Genomic DNA, 19,798 nt, shown 5'->3' on the forward strand with positions numbered 1-19,798 from the left:
ACACACGAACCCAAACCCTCTTCTACCCCCAGGCTCCATTTTGAGGTTACCTGAGCCCCTCTGGGCACGCAGAGCAGCTTTCCCCGCAAAACCCCAGGCGGCTGCACGCGACGTGAAAGAGAAACCTGCTCCGTCTGCACTGGTCACTTCTGGTGCGGGGCGGCTGACGGACGGATGGATGGGAACAGAGGGCACAAGTGCCCTTCCAGCTCTGCGGGTGCTGCCACGGGTGCAGTGAGGAACAAACTGCTCCAGGCTCCGGCGGCAGGATCCGGCGGCCCCGGAGCTCTGTGTCTCCCGGGCACCTCTGCTGAGGTGGAGCCTTTGAGAGGAGGAGCTGTACCTTAAGGCATGGAGCACGCCAGTACCCGGAGCCTGGTTTGTTTCATTTCCGCGGTGCGCTCAGCAGTGCCCGGTTTAGTTTTTCTTGCCCACACAAAAGCGAAAAGCTTTCCCCAAAGCAATGCAGAGCTCACATTGACTCATGTGCAATCACTGCTTTATTGCACCCTCCTTCAGGGGGGCAGTCAGGAAAACTGCCCTTCCTGCACCCTGCCCCAGCCCTGCTGCCTGGTGGCACTAAGTGCTTTTTGCACCCATTTTATAGCAAGGCAAGCACAAGCTGGGGTCAGGCTGCACCCAGAGGGGCAGCAGAGCCCTGCCCCGTGGCAGCATTTGGCAGAATGTCCCATAAACCCAGAAGGATCAGTAAGGAGCAAAATCAGTGCTGGTTTTCATCTCCCAGCAGCGTGAGGGTGAGAGCTGCAGCACGCTCGTGGGCTGGGAGGGCAGCACCAGCACCCTTGGGGCTCGCGTTGCCACGAGCACACTGCATCACAGTTCAGCGCTTGAATCATTGAATCATAGAATATCCCAGAATAAGAAAAGTCTCTAGAATTAAAACAGCTGATTTAAAAGATGGCAGCTTTGAGGATGGAGAAAGGCCTGGAGGAGGGATGGCTTTTCCCAATGACTGGGATGGGGAATGGTTTTCCTTCACTAATCCTTTCCATGGACTGTTTGTCCTAGAGGTGTCCAAGCCCCAGCAGCCAGCGTGGGACCAGTGGGACCCCTGGGACAGTGCAGGATGTTGGTTGGATGTCACCGGGGTATTGGTGTCACCACTCATTGGATGAGCCCTGTGGGCAGCAGTGAGCTCTGGCTGGTGCTGGTGCTGGCTCTGGGGGCTGCCCCGCTGCTCCCCGGCTCCGCTCCTCTGCACCGCTCTGAGCCAGGGAGATGGGGAGAAACAAGACAGTTTTAGGTGGGATAGAGTTAATTTCCTTCCCTGAGCTGTGTTTTGGATTCAGGATGAGAGCGATGCTGATAACACACGGATGTTCTGAGCAGAGTTTACCTAAGTCAAGGACTTTCCTCTGCCCTGCAGCAAGGTGCCTGCTGTGGGGCACAGGGAGCCAGAGATGGACACGGCCGCGACAGCCGACCACAGAGGGATGTTCCAGCCAATCTGGCCTCACACTGACCAGTAAAACTGGGGCCTGGGCTGGGTGAGGGAGCAGGGGCTGTGCACAGCAGCTCTGGGGCTTGACAAAGGCCACATTCCCCGGTTCATCTTCCAGACCCCCTGATCAGCAGCAGCCTGGGGTCCCAGCCCCAGGAGAGCACCAGGGGCAGCCCAGAGCCTCACCTGCCTCCTCTCGGCTAGGGAAATGCTGGAATCCCTCTAAGTCTGCGGACAGCAGAACTTGGAGAACAGGGTCCTGAAGGCAGAGAAACCTGGGCTGGGGCAGCCTGCTGCTGGCCACTTCCCTTATACCAGGGCTGCGAGCCCCCCAGCCAGCCCAGGACACAGGATGCAGCCCTTCCCCACCGCCCCTCCTCCCACAGCTGTGCTCAGGAACTGAAGCCTCCACCTCTTTGGGATGAAGGCGCTGCCAGAAGAGAGGCAGTAGCATCCTCAGGGTAGGTGCCAGGGGCCAGCACAGACCCTGCCCCAGGGAGCAGAGCTGATGCCTGGTGCAGGGAGAGGCAGAAGGACCCAGCGTGGGGCCAGCTGAGGCTGCATCCCACGTACCTGCAGGCTGCAGAAGGCCAGTGAGAGGCTGTGCTTGTGCAGCTCCTGCAGCAGCTCTGCCAGCCCCGCCACCACCGTGTAATCGATGCTGCTGATGTGGCAACAGTCCAGGATGATGAAGCGCGGTGGAGATGCTGCTGGACAAAGAGCACATGGTCACGTTCCTGATGACCAGTCCAGACGTGACCAGCCCAGGGAACAAAGCCCAGAGCTGTGCCTGGAAGGGGTGAGACAGCAGCGGGCAGAAGTGATCCAAGTGAGTACCAGGCTACAATCAGATTCCTGGGAGAGGACCAGTGGGCCCAGGAGCACTGTACCTGTGAGAGCATGGCTGCACACAGCATCCCGGAGGCGCTCAACAGCAGGGAAGTGCAGGGTGCTCCACGGCTGCACAACAAGCGTGTCCCCATCCAACACCTCTGACACCTGAGCAAGATCCCAGTGCAAGGGGATGAGTCACAGGGAGCTTGGGGCTGTGCCCCTGCAACAAAGCAAAGCACCGTTCTCCCTGCATCCAAGGAGAGGTTCGAATCCCACCTTTATCAGGGGCCTGGCAATGGAGTAGAGCAGGAAAATCCCTGAGACCAGCATCCCAGCCATGATGCCGTACTGGATCTCCCAGAAGCAGAGCAGGAATGTCACGCAGAGGGGCACAAGGTCCAGCCCTGCAAGGGAGACAACCTGCACCTTGTCCTCGTGCCACAGGGCACAGGCAGAGCCTGGCTACACCAGGGGATCAACCATCCCCGACTCGTGCCCTCACTCTTAACCCTCCAGAGCTTCCTGAAGATCCCAGCATCAAACATGGGCACCACAGCGGAGATGATGACAGCGGCCAGCGCCGCTTTGGGGATGTAGTAGAAGAGCGAGGTGAGGTACGCCAGCGAGAGCAGCACCAGGGCGCCTGCGGGACATGGGGAGCTCCTCAGTCACGGGGCCCCATGCTCAGGGTGCTGGGGTGCTGGGCATGGGGACCTGCAGAGCAGCCCACGGCAGGGAGGGGGCTCTACCTGTGACGAGCCCTCCCGCGGGGGTGCAGACACCCGACTGCGCGTTCACCGCTGTGCTGAAATGCAGAGCAGGCCGTTGGGCCAGGCTGGGCCCAGCACTGCCCATGGAGCAGCGGGAAAACCCCACTGGCAGAGACAGGAGCTCCCAGCCTGCAGCAGCGCCGCAGAGCACGCAGGAGGGCAGGGAAGGTCCCTGCAGGACCCTGCATAGCCCAGCAGCCAAGGTGGGCAGCTGGGGACCAGCGCATGAGCTCAGGGATGCATCGGGCTCTGCACAACCTTGCACCCGAGGTGTCACAGAGCCCCAGCGAGGGGAGGGCTGGGGCTCCTGCTACCCACCGGCCAAAGCTGCCTGTGATGGGATACGATGAGACGAAGGAGCCCAGGATGTTGGCGAAGCCTGCAGTGGGGATGGAGAGGGGCTGGAGATGCAGCAGGTATGGGAGGCACTGCACAGGGCCACAAGATGGGGTCTCTGCCCCTGTCATGACCTCCTCCACCCCTGGCTGGTACCCAGGGCTGGACCAGAGCCCATCCAGGTACCCGGGACCAGACCAGAGCCCATCCAGGTACCCAGGGCCGGACCAGAGCCCATCGAGCTGTGTGAGCTGTGCTCAGGCTGCTCTGGAAATTGCTAAACTGTGAGAAAAGCTTGGGGTGGGGGCAGCAGGCAAGGTAAGAAGGGCAAACCTTCAGGCAGAGGTAGGGCTGCTGGGATGGGGATCTCTTGACAGCTCAGGGGCTGTGGGACACACAGGGGTGCCCAAGCTGCATCCCCACCCCTGCCCTCCTGCTCCAAGCAGTCTCTTACCCATAGCCAGCAGCTCCTGGTTGGGGTCAATCCTGTAATCATTCTGCGAGGCTGAAAGGACAGGAGCGACCTTGCCCGAGCTTCCCATGGGCACATGCACATGGAGACAGCCACGGGTCCATTCCCAGCACCCCCGAGCACACGAGCACCCCAGCACTCATATCCCATGCACAACACAGGGACCCCTCGGCTCCCTCCCAAGTCAGGGATGTGGGCACTGCCTGGCCAAGGGGAGGGGGTCAGCAGCCCCGCACGGACCCCTCCTGCCACCTCACACTATGAACCGGGCTCAGCACAGGCAGCCCAGTGCCTCCCAGTGCCCCCATGGGACCAGCACCATCCCAGCTCCCCAAGCCCCTGCAGACACCACTCGTGCCGGCACAGGCACAGGAGCCTGATGCAGCCGTACCAAAAGCTTTGGCAATCGCAATGGTCTCCAGCAGGCCCATGAGCGGCACCACGGCCAGCCCGACCCCCATGTCCTGGCGGAGAGGACATGGTCAGTGTAGCCACAGAGGGATGAGGTCATCCCACAGCAGAGCCTTCTCCTGCTGCATGGGGAGCAGCGACTGCAGGAGTCAGCCCAAGGGGAGCTCATCCTCTGCCAGCCAGCCAGGCACCCACCTCCACCATGCTCCGGAAGGGAATGGTGCCGTTGGGTGTAGCCATGGAGAAGCGTGGCAGCTGGAATGCCGGGAGGCCCCGAGGGATGCTGCCGGTGAGTGTGAATGGCTGGGAGCCCATCACCTGGAAGGAGTAAGCAACCAGGCCAGCAAACAGGACCACGAGGGCGTTGCGTGCTGCAGTGAGAGAGCAACCATGAAAACCTGCCCAGGGCAGCAGGATGTGGGTACCAGGCTGCTGGGGTCTTCCAAGCCTCAGGAAGGGGCATACACAGCAGCAGGACCATCCCTGGGACTTTGCCCTCCCTGACCCACCTCCAGCTCTCAGCTCCTGCTGACCTGGAGCTTTACCAGTTTTGGGCTGTCTCTCTCATGCCCCAAAGAGACAAGACCCCAGGAGGGATGGCAGCAGGAGGAGAGAGGCAGGGGGTGGCCAACGCACCCGTGGTGGTGGTCCAAACGATGAGGTAGCTGACCCTGACAGGCAGCGGCTCCACACGAGTGGCCTGGGGCAGGCGGCTCTTCATGGCCCGGAGCCCCGCCAGCACGGCCAGGCAGGCCAGCCCCAGGACAGCGTCCCCAACCCTGCAAGAGGCACATCAGCGCTGCGGGGCACAGGCAGAGCTACCCCAAAGCCCCATGGGAGGAAGAGCGTATCCCCAGGGAGCTGCAGAGCTTGCAGGGATGCTGCCGGCACCTCTGCCCCACCAGCAAAATGTGGCACCTCTGGGGCGACAGCAGGGGAGGGAAGGGGGGACCCCCAGAGATGGGAGTGAAGCAGCAGAGACCAAGACCCCACAGCTGCAGCGGGACAGAGCGGGGATGGAGCGGGGATGGAGCAGGGATGGAGCAGGGACGGTGCTGACCTGGTCTCCCCGATCCTCCGCAGCGTCTCAAATACCTGCAGGAAAAACTGGCGAGGGATCCCCCGCAGCCCAAGGATGTTCTATGGGAAGGCAAAGCCTGGTGAAAGCCTGGCACCATCCAAGCTGCCGGGCGCCATGGAGGGACTGCCAGGAGCACCGGGGCTCAGCCCTGCCCAGGGCCGTGGCACACACACAGTGTTGGTGCTGCTGGTAGGAATGCTCCTCAGTAACCATCCCATGCTCCTGCATGTGCTCCACAACAGCCCTTTTCCTGCAGGATCTGTGCAGACAGGGCCTCGGGATGCTCTGATTTTTAAGCCGCTCCCAGGCCCTGAGATGCCTCCACCCCCTCCTGCACCCCTCCTGTGCAGCTCCCAGGAGGGGTTCACGCTGGAGCCCTCACCCCAGCCCTTACAGCCCAACATCCCCCTGCACCGTGCTGGAGCAGCAGCCGGGGCCCAGCTCTTTCATAGCAGCCGCGCTGCAACCACAGCCATTGGCCAACACCGGCTGCTGGCTCCTGGCAGAGCCTGACACCGCCTCCCGGAGGCTCTGATTTTGGTTAACCAGAGGAAGCATTGCAGCCCCGAAGAGCCTCAGGTCCCTGAGAGGCCAGGGAGGGACCAGTGGAGCTGCAAACCCATCACAGCTCCATCGCTGCAGACCTGATGAGAGAATCACCAGCACCCCTGCAAGTGACCAGACCAAGTGTCCTGGGTTTCCTGGTGTCCTGGATGCCACCAGCTCACCACAGGCAGAGGGTGCGTTGGGCTTGGCCTGCTCACAGCACAGCACTCATGGAGCCAGCAGAACTGCTGTTGGGGGGAAACCAGGGCCCCTCTGGGGCTCCTTGCTCTTGCACCTGAGCACATCACCCAGCCTCATGCTAACCATCACAGCTCTAGGAGAGGGCAGGTGAGGTGGCCAGGGCAGAGCAGCAGGTCCTACCTTGATCTGGTTGAAGCTAATGGTGATGGAAGCAGCTGATGTAAACCCTTTAATGACCGGGCAGGAAATGAAGTCCAGAAGGAAACCTGCACAGGATGGGCAGCAGTAAGCATGCTGCTGGCCCCACAGCAAGCACAGGGTGTTCGCACACACTCAGAGCTGTCACAAGCGGTAGCAGGACATCCCCAGTGTCTCAGAGAGCATAGGGGATGGGGGGACAGCTACAGGCTGTACAGTGATACCCTTGCCCGGCAAGAGCATCTCACCGAGGTGCAGGAGCCCCATGGCCAGCTGAATGCAGCCAGAGAGGAAGGTGAGCAGGATGGCATAGACAGGCTCATGGAACGCGTAAGAGGAGACAAGCAGCGACATGATGGCCGTGGGACCCAGCGTCACGTCCTTGGCGGTGCCCAGGAAGCAGTAGACAAAGCAGCCCATGAAGGAAGAGTAGAGGCCGTACTGCACAGGGACAAAGGGAGCGCTGGCACAACGCGGAGCACCGGCAGATGCCAGAGCCCTCCGGGACGCGGGGGCCCGGGCTCCCTCTGCTCCCTCCACAGCCCAGCGCACCCGCGGCTCCTGCGGGCTCCTGCCCCGGGGCACGGGTGACGGCACCGGACAGCCCGCGGCCGCCCGGCCCTGCCCGCGCTCGGGAGGGGTGTCCCGGGCAGCGGCACCCACCTCGGGCGGCAGCCCCGCCACCTCGGCGTAGGCGAGCGCCTGCGGCACCACCGTGAGCCCCACGCTGAGCCCGGCCACCAGGTCGAGCCGCAGCCAGGCCGGGCTGTACCGCGGGAGCCAGCGCAGCACCGGGAGCCGCCGCCGCGCAGCTGGCCACGGGCACGGCCACGGGCACGGGCACGGGCAGCCCCCGCCGCGCTGCCGGGGCCCCGGGGCCGCCATGGCCGCGCCGCTGTCCCCTGCCCGGCCGCCGCCAGCGCGCTCCGGACCCGTTTCCAGCCGCGGGGCCCCGCCCGGGCCGGATCTGAGCCTCCGGGACTGCCCCATGTGACCGGGGCAGAGGAGGAGCCGGGGCGGCCGGAGGAGCCGCCGAGCCCCGCCGCCGCCGGTGCCGGTACCGGTGCCGCTGCCGGAGCCATGCGGCCCTGGGCGCTGGCGCTGCTGCTGGTCGGGTTCCGGACCGGCGGGGCCCGGCCCCCGACCGCTGCCCGCAACGTGCTGCTCCTCCTGGGTGAGTGCGGCCGCCGGAGCCGGTCCCGGTTCCGCGGAGTGAAACCGCTGCTCCCGTGGGCAGCGCAGGGCCGGCCCCGGGGTCCCACCGCAGCCCCTCCGTGCCGGGACGGTCACCGCAGCACCGGCCCCTGCAGAGATGCTCCCGGTGTCATCGGTCACCGGGCCCGGTGCCCAGGGCTCATCCCGCACCCCTCCCACTGCAGCAGACGACGGTGGCTTCGAGAGCGGCGCCTACAACAACTCGGCCATCCGGACACCCAGCCTGGACGCGCTGGCCCGGCGCAGTGTGGTTTTCCAGAACGCCTTCACCTCCGTCAGCAGCTGCTCCCCGAGCCGGGCCAGCATCCTCACCGGCTTGCCCCAGGTAGGGCACCCCCACACACTGGGGTCCAGGCACAGTGGGGGTCAGGGCTGATCAGAGCTGGCTTTGTGGCACAGTCAGGACCTGGCCATCCCCCCCTGCCCGCTGACATCCCCTCTTCCCAGCCCCCTGGGACCTGCTCCCCAGGCATGCAGACACAGCGCACAGCTGGGCTTGTTTGGGGCCAGGCCCAGAGGCATCGTCCAACGCTGTTGTCTCCCCTGCCCACAGCACCAGAATGGGATGTATGGGCTGCACCAGGATGTGCACCACTTCAACTCCTTCGATAGCGTGCGCAGCCTGCCCCAGCTGCTCCGCCAAGCACGCATCCGGACAGGTAGGGACATGGGGCAAGTGACAGGCACCAAGGACCTGTGTCCATGCTCTGTGATGACCCCTGGCTTTCACTTCGCTTCCCCTCCCCCCCCACTGCTCTGTTGCCACCCTCATCACACCTCAGCTTTTCTTCTCTTCCTCATCCTCTTCCTTCCTGGTTCTCAGGTTCACACAAGGCTCCTGCTTTACCCAAACTTCCACTTCCACTAACACCCACGCCTGTGACCTACGGCAGTGTGGTCCCGGTTGGGTCCCATTTTCCAACCAGATGTGGAAGTGCAATGGGCAGAAATGACTGGGGAAGCCTGGGGCAGCTTCCACTCTCCCCAGCGCTGGCTGAGCACAGCCAGTGCTGGAGCAGAGGAGCTGCAGCAGCCCCTGTCCTCCCCTGGCTTCCAGCACAGCACGTGTTCTTGCAGGCATAATTGGGAAGAAGCACGTTGGGCCTGAGGCCGTCTATCCCTTCGACTTCGCCTACACGGAGGAGAACAGCTCAGTCTTGCAGGTCGGGAGAAACATCACCCGAATCAAAGCGCTTGTCCGGCGGTTCCTGCAGAGCCAGGATGAGAGGTGATGGGCTCTGTGTCCCAGGACAGGCTGCTAGGGGGGTGCAGGAGAGGAGGGGGAAACAGAGAAGAGGAAAACCGGCTTCTCTGAAGACACATGTCCATGTCCCATTGGGAGACCTTGTCCCTGGGTCACCCCATATCCAGAAGCCCACATTAGGGAGGAGTCCTCCTGCCGACCCCAGCTCCCCCTGCACAGCCCAGGGCAGGTCTCAGGGGTGAGGGCCGCCCTTTGCCTCCACCTCCACCCTTTCACCTCTAGGCCTTTCTTCCTCTACGTCGCCTTCCACGACCCACATCGCTGTGGGCACTCCCAGCCCCAGTACGGGCCCTTCTGTGAGAAATTCGGCAATGGAGAGAGCGGCATGGGCAGGATTCCTGACTGGAAGCCACAGCTCTACCGCCCGGAGCAAGTGCAGGTGAGGGCCTGTGGGGCTGCATGTGGCTATATGGGACTGCACAGCAACTGCGTGCAAAAGCAGCCTCTGATGGAGCCAGTCACTGCAATCAGTGCCACGGGTGAGAGCTGGCGGAGGCCACTGTGCTGTACCCACAACCTTCCTGGGGTGGCCACTTTCCCTGTCTCTGTTAAGGTCCCGCACTTTGTTCCGGACACCCCGGCCGCCCGGGCGGACCTGGCAGCCCAGTACACAACCATCGGGCGCATGGACCAAGGTGGGAGCCGCAGGGCCAGGCTGGTGATGTGAGCACTGCTGTCCCTCCTGCCCCTCTTCATCCCTGCCCCTCCATCCATCCGCAGGGATCGGGCTGGTCCTGGAGGAGCTGCGCCGAGCCGGCTTCCACAACAGCACACTGGTGATCTACACCTCCGACAATGGCATCCCCTTCCCCGGCGGCAGGACCAACATCTACCGGTCGGGCACGGCCGAGCCCCTGTTGCTCTCCTCCCCGGAGCACAGGGAGCGCTGGGGCCAGGTCAGCCAGGCCTTCGCCAGCCTCCTGGGTAAGGGAGCAGAGTCCTGCGGAGATGGGCCCCATCCTCCCCGCACCAAAACCCGGGGTCCTGTCCCATAGGGCAGGCTGCAGCCCTGGGCACTGGCACAGCCCTGAGTAGGGAGAGGAAGGATGAAGAACAGCAGGGTCCCCTGCAAGGACGTTATCCCAGGGCTCAGCCCTGCACCTCATCCCAGGACCACCCGCAGCCCGTGTGGCAGCAGACCCCAGGGACCTTTCTGCCCCTCTCTGGGGTTGTGTTTCCTCCTCTCACCCTCCTCTTCCCCTCCAGATCTGACGCCAACCATTCTGGACTGGTTCTCCATCCCCTACCCTTCTTACAGCATCTTTGGCATGAAGCAGGTGCATCTCACTGGGAAGTCTCTCCTGCCAGCGCTGGAGTCGGAGCAGCCCTGGGACACCACCTTCAGCAGCCAGAGCCACCATGAGGTGACCATGTACTACCCCATGCGAGCCATCCAGCACCAACAGTTCCACCTCATTCACAACCTCAACTACAAGATGCCCTTTCCCATCGATCAGGACTTCTACGTCTCACCCACTTTCCAAGACCTGCTTAACCGCACCAGGGCCGGGCAGCAGACCCACTGGAACAAGACCCTGCACCAGTACTACTATAGAGACCGCTGGGAGCTCTTCGACTGCAGCGTTGACCCCACAGAGAGCCAGAACCTGGCCCCGGACCCCCGCTATGCCCCCATCTTCCAGCTGCTCCGGGCGCAGCTCCTGAAGTGGCAGTGGGACACGGGGGACCCCTGGGTGTGTGCCCCCGATGCTGTTCTGGAGGAGAAGCTGAGCCCCCAGTGCCAGCCGCTGCACAACGAGCTATGAGCATCCCCGCTGCCATGGGACAGCTGTGAGCAGGTCCCACACCCCCGGGGGCACCTCTGCTCTGTACCACAAACACTGCCCGGCCCTGGAGCCTTCAGGGATCTTTGAATCTCACACCTATGGAGCCATAGTGACGAGTTGCTCCTCAATAAAGCCTCTGGGGGAGAGGTCTCTGTTTCCCTCAAAGCTGAGCATGTCCCCATCAGCTCCCAGGCAGGGATGAAGGGTTCTGAGCCAGCGGGTGCTGAGCTAGGGCAGGCAGCAGCAGAGGGGCACAGACACGGCCTGGGCTGCTCCCAGCAAACAGCAGCTTTATTACAGCTCCCTCGCCCCCTGCACAGATCCCACTGCCCCAAAGCACAGCCAGAGCTCCCGGACAGCTCACCAGCGCAGCACTGAACAGCACTGCTGGCTCCCAAGGCACTTGGGTCTTTTTCCCCTGTTTTGTGGAAGATGGGGGTTCCCCTTTCCCCAGGGGGGTGTGCAAGGACCCCTGGTGCAAGTCCAGTCTATACCCTGGTAACTCCTGTTAGCTAGGAGGGAAGCCAAAGCCCAAGAGCTGCGTTGTATGGGATGGATTTGGCCCCAGAGCGGGAGGGAGCAGCTTGGTACATCCAGCATGGGCTCAGGACCAATTGATCACAAACTGCTCGCACATGGGCAGCGACACTGGGACTCTCAGCACCTGGGGGAGAAGGAAGGGTCAGCACAGGGAGAACCAGGGACAGAGCCCAGGGCCTCCGGCTGGCAGCACTTGCCTGGGTGTCGCTGCGGTAGGAGAAGTCATCCACGAGGGCACCATTGGCTAGGACTTGCCGGGGAGGGCTGGTGACACCCAGCACGGTCACAGCCTCCAGCAGGACCCCATCGAGGTGGGCACTCGCCCGCAGGAGCTGGCTGAGCACGGCGCCCTGTGGGGACAGCAGGGCCATCACCGTGCTCCCGGCTCCCACAGGCACCCAGGGCTTTTCAACGTGTCCTGCCCACTGCAGGGCACCCAGCCCAAGGCGATGGCTGCTCTGCCATCACAGAGAGTGGCAAAGCCATTTACCAGGCTGCACAGCGCTACTGGTGCAGAAAGAGAGCAGCCACCTCCCTGGCACAGCATCTTTCCTTCCTAAAGCTCCTACAGGGGGCTCCTGGACCCCACCAGCAGGGCTCATTTGGAGAGCTTTAAACTAGATTTGAAGGGGGATGGGGCTGTAGCTGGGCTTGCCCCAGTGGGGCAGCACTCTAGAATTGATGAAGACTGGGAGGCCTCCTATAATCCTAGGGTGGAATCGGTGAGCTCAGCTCCCTCCTTGAAATGCCTGTACACCAATGCGTGCAGCATGGGAAATAAGCAGGAGGAGTTGGAGACCTGTGTTAAGTCAGGAGATTATGATCTGGTGGCAATTACAGAGACGTGGTGGGACAGCTCACATGACTGGAATATAGGCATGGAGGGCTATGTCCTTTTCAGGAAAGACAGGCCAGCCAGGCGGGGTGGTGGGGTTGCTCTTTATGTGCGAGAGCAGCTGCAATGTACTGAGCTCTGTCCAGGGACAGAGGACGAGCGAGTTGAGAGTCTGTGGGTGAGAATTAAGGGGCAGGCTGGCAGGGGCGATACTGTTGTGGGTGTCTGTTACAGGCCACCAGATCAGGGTGAGGAAGTTGACGAGGCCTTCTACAGGCAGCTGAGAGCGGCCTCACAGTCACAGGCCGTGGTCGTCGTGGGGGATTTTAACTTCCCTGATGTTTGCTGGAAGGACTACTCAGCAACCCAGCCACAGTCCAGGAGGTTCCTCCAGTGTGTGGATGATAACTTCCTCATGCAAATGGTGGATGAGCCAACCAGGAGAGGAGCGCTGCTGGATCTCATCCTCACTAACAAGGAGGGTCTGGTCGAAGCAGTAAAGGTTGAGGGCTGCCTTGGTTGCAGCGACCACGAGATGGTGGAATTCAGGATCTTGTGTGGTAGGACCAGTACAATAGCAAGTAGAATTGCAACCCTGGACTTTAGCAGGGCAAACTTTGGCCTTTGCAAGCAATTGCTAGGGGAAATGCCATGGGCAAGGCTGCTTGAAGGTAAAGGGGCCCAAGGTACTTGGTTGGCATTCAAGGATTGCTTATTCCGAGCTGAAGATCAGAGCATCCCGACACGTAGGAAGTCAAGGAAGAGGGCCAAGAGACCTGCGTGGCTAAATAAGGAACTGCTGGGTATGCTCAAGTGGAAGAGGAGAGTTTACAGGTCATGGAAGGAGGGGCTGGCCACTTGGCAGGAATATAAGGCTGCTGCTAGAGGATGTAGGAAGGCAGCTAGGATGGCTAAGGCCTCCTTAGAATTAAATCTGGCGAAAGGGGTCAAGGACAGCAGAAAGAGCTTTTTCAAATACCTGGCAGATAAAACTAACACCAGAGGCAAGGTTGGCCCACTGATGAACGGGATGGGTGCCCTGGTGACAGAAGATACTGAGATGGCAGAGTTGCTGAATGCCTTCTTTGTCTCTGTCTACTCTGCCGGAGGCAGTCCTGAAGAGCCCTGTACTCCTGAGACCTCAGATGAAGTCAGGTCAATGGAGCAGTTTGCCTTAGTCGATGAGGAATGGGTTAGAGACCAGCTGAGCAATCTGGACATCCATAAATCCATGGATCCAGATGGATTGCACCCGCGGGTGCTGAGGGAACTGGCGGAAGTCATTGCTAGACCACTCTCCATCATCTTTACCAAGTCTTGGGAAATGGGAGAGGTGCCTGAGGACTGGAGGAAAGCAAATGTCACTCCAGTCTTCAAAAAGGGCAAGCAGGAGGACCCGGGTAACTATAGACCGGTCAGCCTCACCTCCATCCCTGGGAAAGTGATGGAACACCTTATCCTTGGTGCCATCTTAAGGCATGTCAAGGATAAGAGGGTTATGAGGGGCGGTCAACATGGCTTTACCAAGGGGAAGTCATGCTTGACCAACCTCATAGCCTTTTATGAGGAAATAACACGGTGGATGGATGATGGCAGAGCGGTGGATGTGGTCTACCTTGACTTCAGCAAAGCATTTGACACAGTCTCCCACAGCATCCTCATAGCTAAATTGAGGAAGTGTGGTCTGGATGATCAGGTAGTGAGGTGGACTGCGAACTGGCTGAAGGAGAGAAGCCAGAGAGTTGTAGTCTATGGGGCGGAGTCCAGTTGGAGGCCTGTATCTAGTGGAGTGCCTCAAGGGTCAGTACTGGGACCAGTATTATTTAATATATTCATCAATGATTTAGATGAGGGAATTGAGTGTACTGTCAGCAAGTTTGCTGATGACACTAAGCTGGGAGGAGTGGCTGACACGCCAGAAGGCTGTGCTGCCATCCAGCGGGACCTGGACAGGCTGGAGAGTTGGGCAGGGAGAAACTTGATGAAATATAACAAGGGAAAGTGTAGAGTCCTGCATCTGGGCAGGAACAACCCCAGGTTCCAGTATAGGTTGGGGAACGACCTGTTAGAGAGTAGTGTAGGGGAGAGGGACCTGGGGGTCCTAGTGGACAGCAGGATGACCATGAGCCAACACTGTGCCCTTGTGGCCAAGAAGGCCAATGGCATCCTGGGGTGTATTAGAAGGGGGGTGGTCAGTAGGTCGAGAGAGGTCCTCCTTCCCCTCTACTCTGCCCTGGTGAGACCGCATCTGGAATATTGTGTCCAGTTCTGGGCTCCTCAGTTCAAGAAGGACAGGGACCTGCTGGAGAGAGTCCAGCGCAGGGCAACTAAGATGATTAAGGGAGTGGAGCATCTCCCTTATGAGGAAAGACTGAGGGAGCTGGGTCTCTATAGTTTGGAGAAGAGGAGACTGCGGGGGGACCTTATTAGTGTATATAAATATATGAAGGGGGAGCGTCACGAGGATGGAGCCAGGCTCTTCTCAGTGGCAAACAACGATAGGACAAGGGGTAATGGGTACAAACTGGAACACAAGAGGTTCCACTTCAACTTGAGAAGAAACTTCTTCTCAGTGAGGGTGACGGAACACTGGAACAGGCTGCCCAGGGGGGTTGTGGAGTCTCCTTCTCTGGAGACATTCAAAACCCGCCTGGACACATTCCTGTGTAACCTCATCTAGGTGTTCCTGCTCCGGCAGGGGGATTGGACTAGATGATCTTTTGAGGTCCCTTCCAATCTCTAACATACTGTGATACTGTGATACCAGTGCTGTAGCCACAGCCTGGCACTTTTGGCACAGCCCAGCTCGGCTGCACCAGGGCGTGGTGCTGCCCATGACCACACGAGCCATGGGCACCAGGACCCGCATGTGGCAGTGAAGCCCCGTGCCCAGACACCCCCATCGCTCACGTGCGTGGCCAGGAAGAGGAGCTCGGTGTAGTCGCCCCTCTCGAAGCTCTGCCAGCTCTCCCCATCATCCCAGAACAGGTCTCCCCTAGCGAAGCCGCCCGGTGTCAGCGCCACCACCAAGGCCATGCCCTTCTTGCGGGACTCAGCAGTGTTGAATGCGGGCTCCTGGGGCACAGGACAGGTCTCAGCTCCGGGTGCTGCCGCAGCAGCTCTGCCCCGGCCCAGCCGGACACCGCAGCACTGGCTCTGGGGTCGGTGTTGTGCCCCACGCCTGTCACGGCAGCACGAAGGGGACTCACCTGCAGTGGCAGGATGTGCCCTGCACGGACGTGGATATTGATGGTGTCCAGGGGAGCAGGCAGGAGGATCCACTGCCCTTTGCTGTGGATGGTGGAGTCCTAAATGACAACAAAAAGAGGAAGCAGCAGGTGCAGGGCGCTGGTGCCCCGTGTTGTGGTCCTTGAATGGCCACAAGTAAGGTAAAAGTCCTCAACACAGCCCTGGGGGGGCCCGGTACCCGCGGTGGGGTACAGGAATGCACATTGGGCCCCGCAGCAAAGCCCTGGTGCAGCCACTGGGGATGGCAGGGGAGCACCCACCCCTGTGAGGCTGTACCACGTCCCCGCCGGGAAGTAGCCGCTGACTTTGGTCTGCCCGGCCTCCAGCACGGGTGTGACGAGCAGCCCTGCGCCCCACATCAGCTGGCGGTCCACAGCCCACGTGTTGCGGTCCTGGGGGAACCTGGGCGAGGAGGGGAGGGCAGTGCAGCGCCGGGAGACCCTCACCCCCTCCCCGAGCCAGGGGCACCCGCGCTCACTCGAGGAACAGCGGCCGCGCCACCGTCTCCCCAGCGGAGTGAGCCCGGTGGAAGAGGGTGTAGAGGAAGGGCAGGAGGGAGTAGCGGAGGTGGAGGGCGCTCCTCATGGCAGCCTGGGCAGCGGGGCTGAAGGCGTACGGCTCCTGCGGCTGCAGGGGAGAGGCCGAAAGGGGATGCTCAGGCCGTGCACGAGTGCCTTCTGGGGACTCAGGATGGACTCCCCGCAGCACGTGCTGCCCAATAGGACCAGGGCTCCCAGTGCTCACCCGGGCGCCGTGGTCATTGTGGTTCCTCATGAAGGGGTAGAAGGCGCCCAGCTGGGTCCAGCGCACGCACAGCTCCTCCGACGTGTCGCCCGCAAAGCCGCAGATGTCAGCACCCACCAGCGGCACCCCAAAGAGGTTGAAGAGCAGCACCTCTGCAGGGCAGGCGTAGAGGACATCAGGGTGCTGGGGTGCAGAGCCTGCAGAGGAGGTGCAGTGGAGATGGAGCCCCAGCACCCTGCAGCCTACCTGGTATGGAGTAGTAGAGCTGCTCCCAGTCGCTGCCGACGTCCCCAGTCCAGTGCCCAGCGTAGCGCCCGTGCCCAGCGAACGTGGAGCGTGAGATGATGAAGGGGCGTGTGCCCCGGACCCTCAGCAGCGCGCTGCGGGCAGGATGGGCCCCACTCAGCACTGCCCAGCCAGGGAACGGGCTCAGCAGCTCCCAGCAGCAGCATGAGGCTGGCATGTGCCAGGGCAGGCACCCCGTGCCACCCTGGCCATGGGGAGGGTGACATGGACTGTACACAGGACATGAGCCCCCAGGCCATTGCTGCATTACAGACCAAACCCTCACCCACCCGTTGAATGCCTTCCCCATATCCAAGCTGCCCACTAAGGAGGAGCCTCTCTCCCAGCTCTGGCATCCCCTGGGATGTGCATCAGCTCCTCCTGGACAGCAGGAGCTGCAGCAGGAGCCACAGGCTTACTCGTGGGAAGCGATGGCCTCGGTCAGCCCGTAGAGGCTGTGCAGGTTGTAGTGGGAGGACAGGTACTGCTGGCTGGAAGCACAGATGGTCCCGGCTTGGAGGCGTCCTCCAAACACGCCTACATGGGAGAGGTGCTGATGAGGGTGAGCTCAGAGCCTGCTCGGGGTCAGAGCATCCTCCGGGGTCCTCCTGGTGCTCCCACCCCGGGCAGGGGCTGGTGCCGCTCCCGTACCAGGCACGTAGGGGGGATGCTCCAGGTTATTGTTGGGGCAGCCATCCTGGGAGCCCTCCACAAAGTTTGACGGCTCGTTCATGTCCTGGGGTGGGAGGGAAAAGATGGGATGTCCTCACTGCAGCACCAGGACCCAGCAGAGATGCAGGGTGGGATGCAGAGAGCTGCAGCCAGGAGCTCTGCCAGGATCACTCACAATCCACATGCCATCAAAGGGCACCTGGTCGTGGAAGTCCTTCACCATGTCATGCCACCACTCCCGAGTCTCTGGGTTGGTGAAGTCTGGGAAGACCGTCGGGCCCGGCCAGACCTGTGGGAGGGAGGCAGCAACAGGCAAAGCCCCACGGCCCCTGTGTGCCACTGACCATCTACTGGGGCCATCCCCTGCCCTGTGCCCTCCAGCTCCCAGTCCTGCTGCAGGCGCCCCACACAAACCCCCTCCCCGCACTCACCTTCCCAATGAGGGGCTGTCCCGTGGCGTTCCGGATGAACACCCCCCGCTTCAGTCCCTCATCGTAGGGCTTGTAAGTGCCGGGAGGCCCCGAGCTGCTGATCCCAGGATCCTGGCAGGGCATAGAGCCGGGGCTTCACCAGCAAGGGCAGGAACAGCCTCCACTCTCCTGTGAGGAAGCTCCATCACCGCCCTTGGGGGTAGCTGGAAGCCCCGGCACAACCGGGGGTCACTCACCACAATCATGATGTACCTCAGCCCGCGGCGGTGGAAGTCCCGCACCATCTCCGGGTAGTCCCTAAAGCTTCTCTTGTTGAAGGTGAAATCCCTCTTGGCATCCGCATAATCCAGGTCATTCCACTGCACATCCTGCGGGCAATGGCGCCAGTGCTTAGGGACGAGCAGGGACCCCCACCTCATGGGTTCCCCATTAGCTCCTCACGGCTGCTCTGGGCAGAGGCTCAGGGAAGCAGCCGAGACGTACCTGGGGAAAGCGGGCTGCCGACATGTTGGCCACGACCTGCCGGGTGATGTCGGTGGAGGAGTAGCCCCAGCGGCAGAGGTGGAAGCCCAGGCCCCAGTATGGGGGCATGAAGGGGAACCCTGGAAGGCGGGAGGGCAGGTGATGGACAGATGGGATCAGGGATGGCCGAGCATTGTGATCCCTGCAGCCCCCTCCACCACACTGCTCCCAGCAGAGCCATCCCCGGAGCACCCGTGCCTCAAATCCACAGCTCAGCCCTACCAACGACATCCAGGTACTGCCGCACCACGCTCTTGGGGTCGGGGCCCAGGAACACGTAGAAGTCCAGGATTCCGCCCGTCGTGCGCCAGGTCAGGGCCGGGCTGGGCTGCAGGAGCACATCTGGGGAAGCACAAGCACCAGAGGAACAAGGTGGGGATGGGGATGGGACCGAGCCCGTGCCCGGCGCCTCCACGGGACTCACCCATCGCGTTGCTGTTCAGCAGGAAGACACCGTGGGCACAGCCGTCGTCCTCCATTCCCAGGTAGAAAGGGTGGGAGCCGTAGAGGTTGGCCTGGGGCTGGAACAGAGCACGGTGCCAGTGAGGCTCCACCAAAGATCCCAACGCAGCACCCGCCTGCCCCTTGCCTCCAGCCAGAAGACCTTGGGGTGCAAACCCTGGGTCTGCAGCCCCAAACACTGCTTGAGCTGGCCAAGCTCTGCCTTGAGCAAGAGCCCTGGACTGCAGCTTCAGAGCCTTGCAGAGCCCCAGCAGGACAAAGCCTGGCCCATGGGCTTACCCAGGGCTCAGCTCAGCTGGACACCTTTCCCCAGCCAAGGACAAGATGTAAGAGGCCACGGGGCCACCCCTGCAAGTAGAGCTGAGCGGTCTCCCTGTCCCTCAGCCCTGCTCCATACCACGGGTGCCATGTCCCGATTCCAGAGGGTGACCCTGGTCCACGCTGTGTCAAGGACCAGTGGCGTCAGATGCTCCCCCAGCCCAGAGATGAAGTGGGAGGGCAGGGAGGTGGAGATCTGCAGGAACTGGTCTGCGAAGAAGAGCGGCGCGACTGTGGTGTTGAGCCTGCCAAGGGAGAGGGAAGCACAGAGCTGGAGCCAATGCCAGGCAGCGACACAGATGCTTGTCACCATGCGAAACAAAACCAGGTTTTGGCTCAGATCTGGGATTCCTGCTTCCCTTCCCAGCCACTGAACCAAAGGGGAAGCAAAGCAAAACCCTGCTGGCTGCCACCCTTCTGCCGGCATCGGTGTCCCACCACTCACTCCCTTACCAGAGTCAGGTCCCACTTCCACACCAGATCCCTTTGGGAAGCCCAGGGCAGGATGGGCACTTACAGGACCTGCCCACCGCGCTGCCGGTAAACGACGAGGCCGAAGGGCTCTTCGTTGATCTGCACCCCATAGAGCGTGGTAGCCGCTCGCCCGCTCATCCGTGGCGTGTCCAAGGGCACCTCATAGCGCTGCCGGGCCGGGTCCCGCAGCTGCGAGGCAGAGAGGGGGGACCGGTTGCGGACCAGGACCAGGGGACCAGGACACTGGGATTAGGAACCGGGACACGGGAGCGCACCGTGAAGCGCAGGCGGGCCGGGGTCTCCAGCAGCACGTCCAGCCGCAGGCAGCCCACGTCCCCCGGCAGGAAGCTGGCGGCGACGCGGCGGAGCCGGGCCGTGTACCCGCTGCCGGTGGCCGTCACGTTCTCCGCCCGGTAACTGCGGTAGCCGCGGGGGAAGAAGCACCAGGGCGGGCCGGGGCCGGAGCCGGAGCCGCGGTCGGCGGGCACATAGCAGCAGCCCCGCGCCTCGCAGCCCTCCCGCGCCAGCAGCCGCTCGGGCCCGCAGTCGAAGCGGCTGCCCAGGGGCACATCGCAGACGGCGGCCCCGGCGCCGAGCCCCGCGGCGGGGACCAGCAGCGCCAGCAGCGCGGCGGCGGCTACCCCGGGCCCCGGCATGGCCCCGACTCCCAGCAGGCGCGGCGGGCCCGG

General features: G+C 62.1%; 3 protein-coding genes across 3 annotated transcripts; 1 reads left to right on the forward strand and 2 right to left on the reverse strand.

Annotated features, from left to right (window-relative positions):
* Positions 1 to 1,067: 1,067 nt before the first annotated feature.
* On the reverse strand, positions 1,068 to 7,301 carry SLC26A11 (solute carrier family 26 member 11; the record flags this gene model as incomplete). The annotated part of the gene is made up of 16 exons (XM_080629639.1): positions 1,068 to 1,226; positions 1,649 to 1,721; positions 2,036 to 2,169; positions 2,353 to 2,461; positions 2,573 to 2,700; positions 2,799 to 2,939; positions 3,046 to 3,101; positions 3,385 to 3,445; positions 3,857 to 3,907; positions 4,266 to 4,338; positions 4,481 to 4,656; positions 4,922 to 5,064; positions 5,346 to 5,425; positions 6,294 to 6,379; positions 6,560 to 6,752; positions 6,975 to 7,301. The coding sequence occupies 16 exons, from the start codon at positions 7,299 to 7,301 to the stop codon at positions 1,126 to 1,128; spliced, it is 1,932 nt and encodes a 643-aa protein (XP_080485765.1). The 3' UTR covers positions 1,068 to 1,125.
* Positions 7,302 to 7,323: 22 nt separating this feature from the next.
* On the forward strand, positions 7,324 to 10,556 carry SGSH (N-sulfoglucosamine sulfohydrolase; the record flags this gene model as incomplete). Its single annotated transcript, XM_080629543.1, has 8 exons — positions 7,324 to 7,485; positions 7,691 to 7,851; positions 8,080 to 8,185; positions 8,604 to 8,754; positions 9,013 to 9,169; positions 9,344 to 9,425; positions 9,511 to 9,714; positions 9,997 to 10,556. The coding sequence occupies exons 1-8, from the start codon at positions 7,392 to 7,394 to the stop codon at positions 10,554 to 10,556; spliced, it is 1,515 nt and encodes a 504-aa protein (XP_080485669.1). The 5' UTR covers positions 7,324 to 7,391.
* Positions 10,557 to 11,181: 625 nt separating this feature from the next.
* Positions 11,182 to 19,765, reverse strand: GAA (alpha glucosidase; the record flags this gene model as incomplete). The annotated part of the gene is made up of 19 exons (XM_080629571.1): positions 11,182 to 11,241; positions 11,315 to 11,467; positions 14,863 to 15,027; positions 15,162 to 15,260; positions 15,462 to 15,603; positions 15,680 to 15,828; positions 15,946 to 16,097; positions 16,192 to 16,325; positions 16,650 to 16,767; positions 16,882 to 16,966; positions 17,078 to 17,191; positions 17,334 to 17,444; positions 17,570 to 17,701; positions 17,817 to 17,935; positions 18,078 to 18,197; positions 18,280 to 18,376; positions 18,715 to 18,880; positions 19,153 to 19,298; positions 19,385 to 19,765. 19 exons carry the CDS (start codon positions 19,763 to 19,765, stop codon positions 11,182 to 11,184), a joined length of 2,643 nt encoding a protein of 880 aa, XP_080485697.1.
* Positions 19,766 to 19,798: the final 33 nt, after the last annotated feature.

The sequence above is a fragment of the Psittacula echo genome (genome assembly GCF_963264785.1).
Source record: "Psittacula echo genome assembly, chromosome: 14".
Taxonomy (NCBI): domain Eukaryota; kingdom Metazoa; phylum Chordata; class Aves; order Psittaciformes; family Psittacidae; genus Psittacula; species Psittacula echo.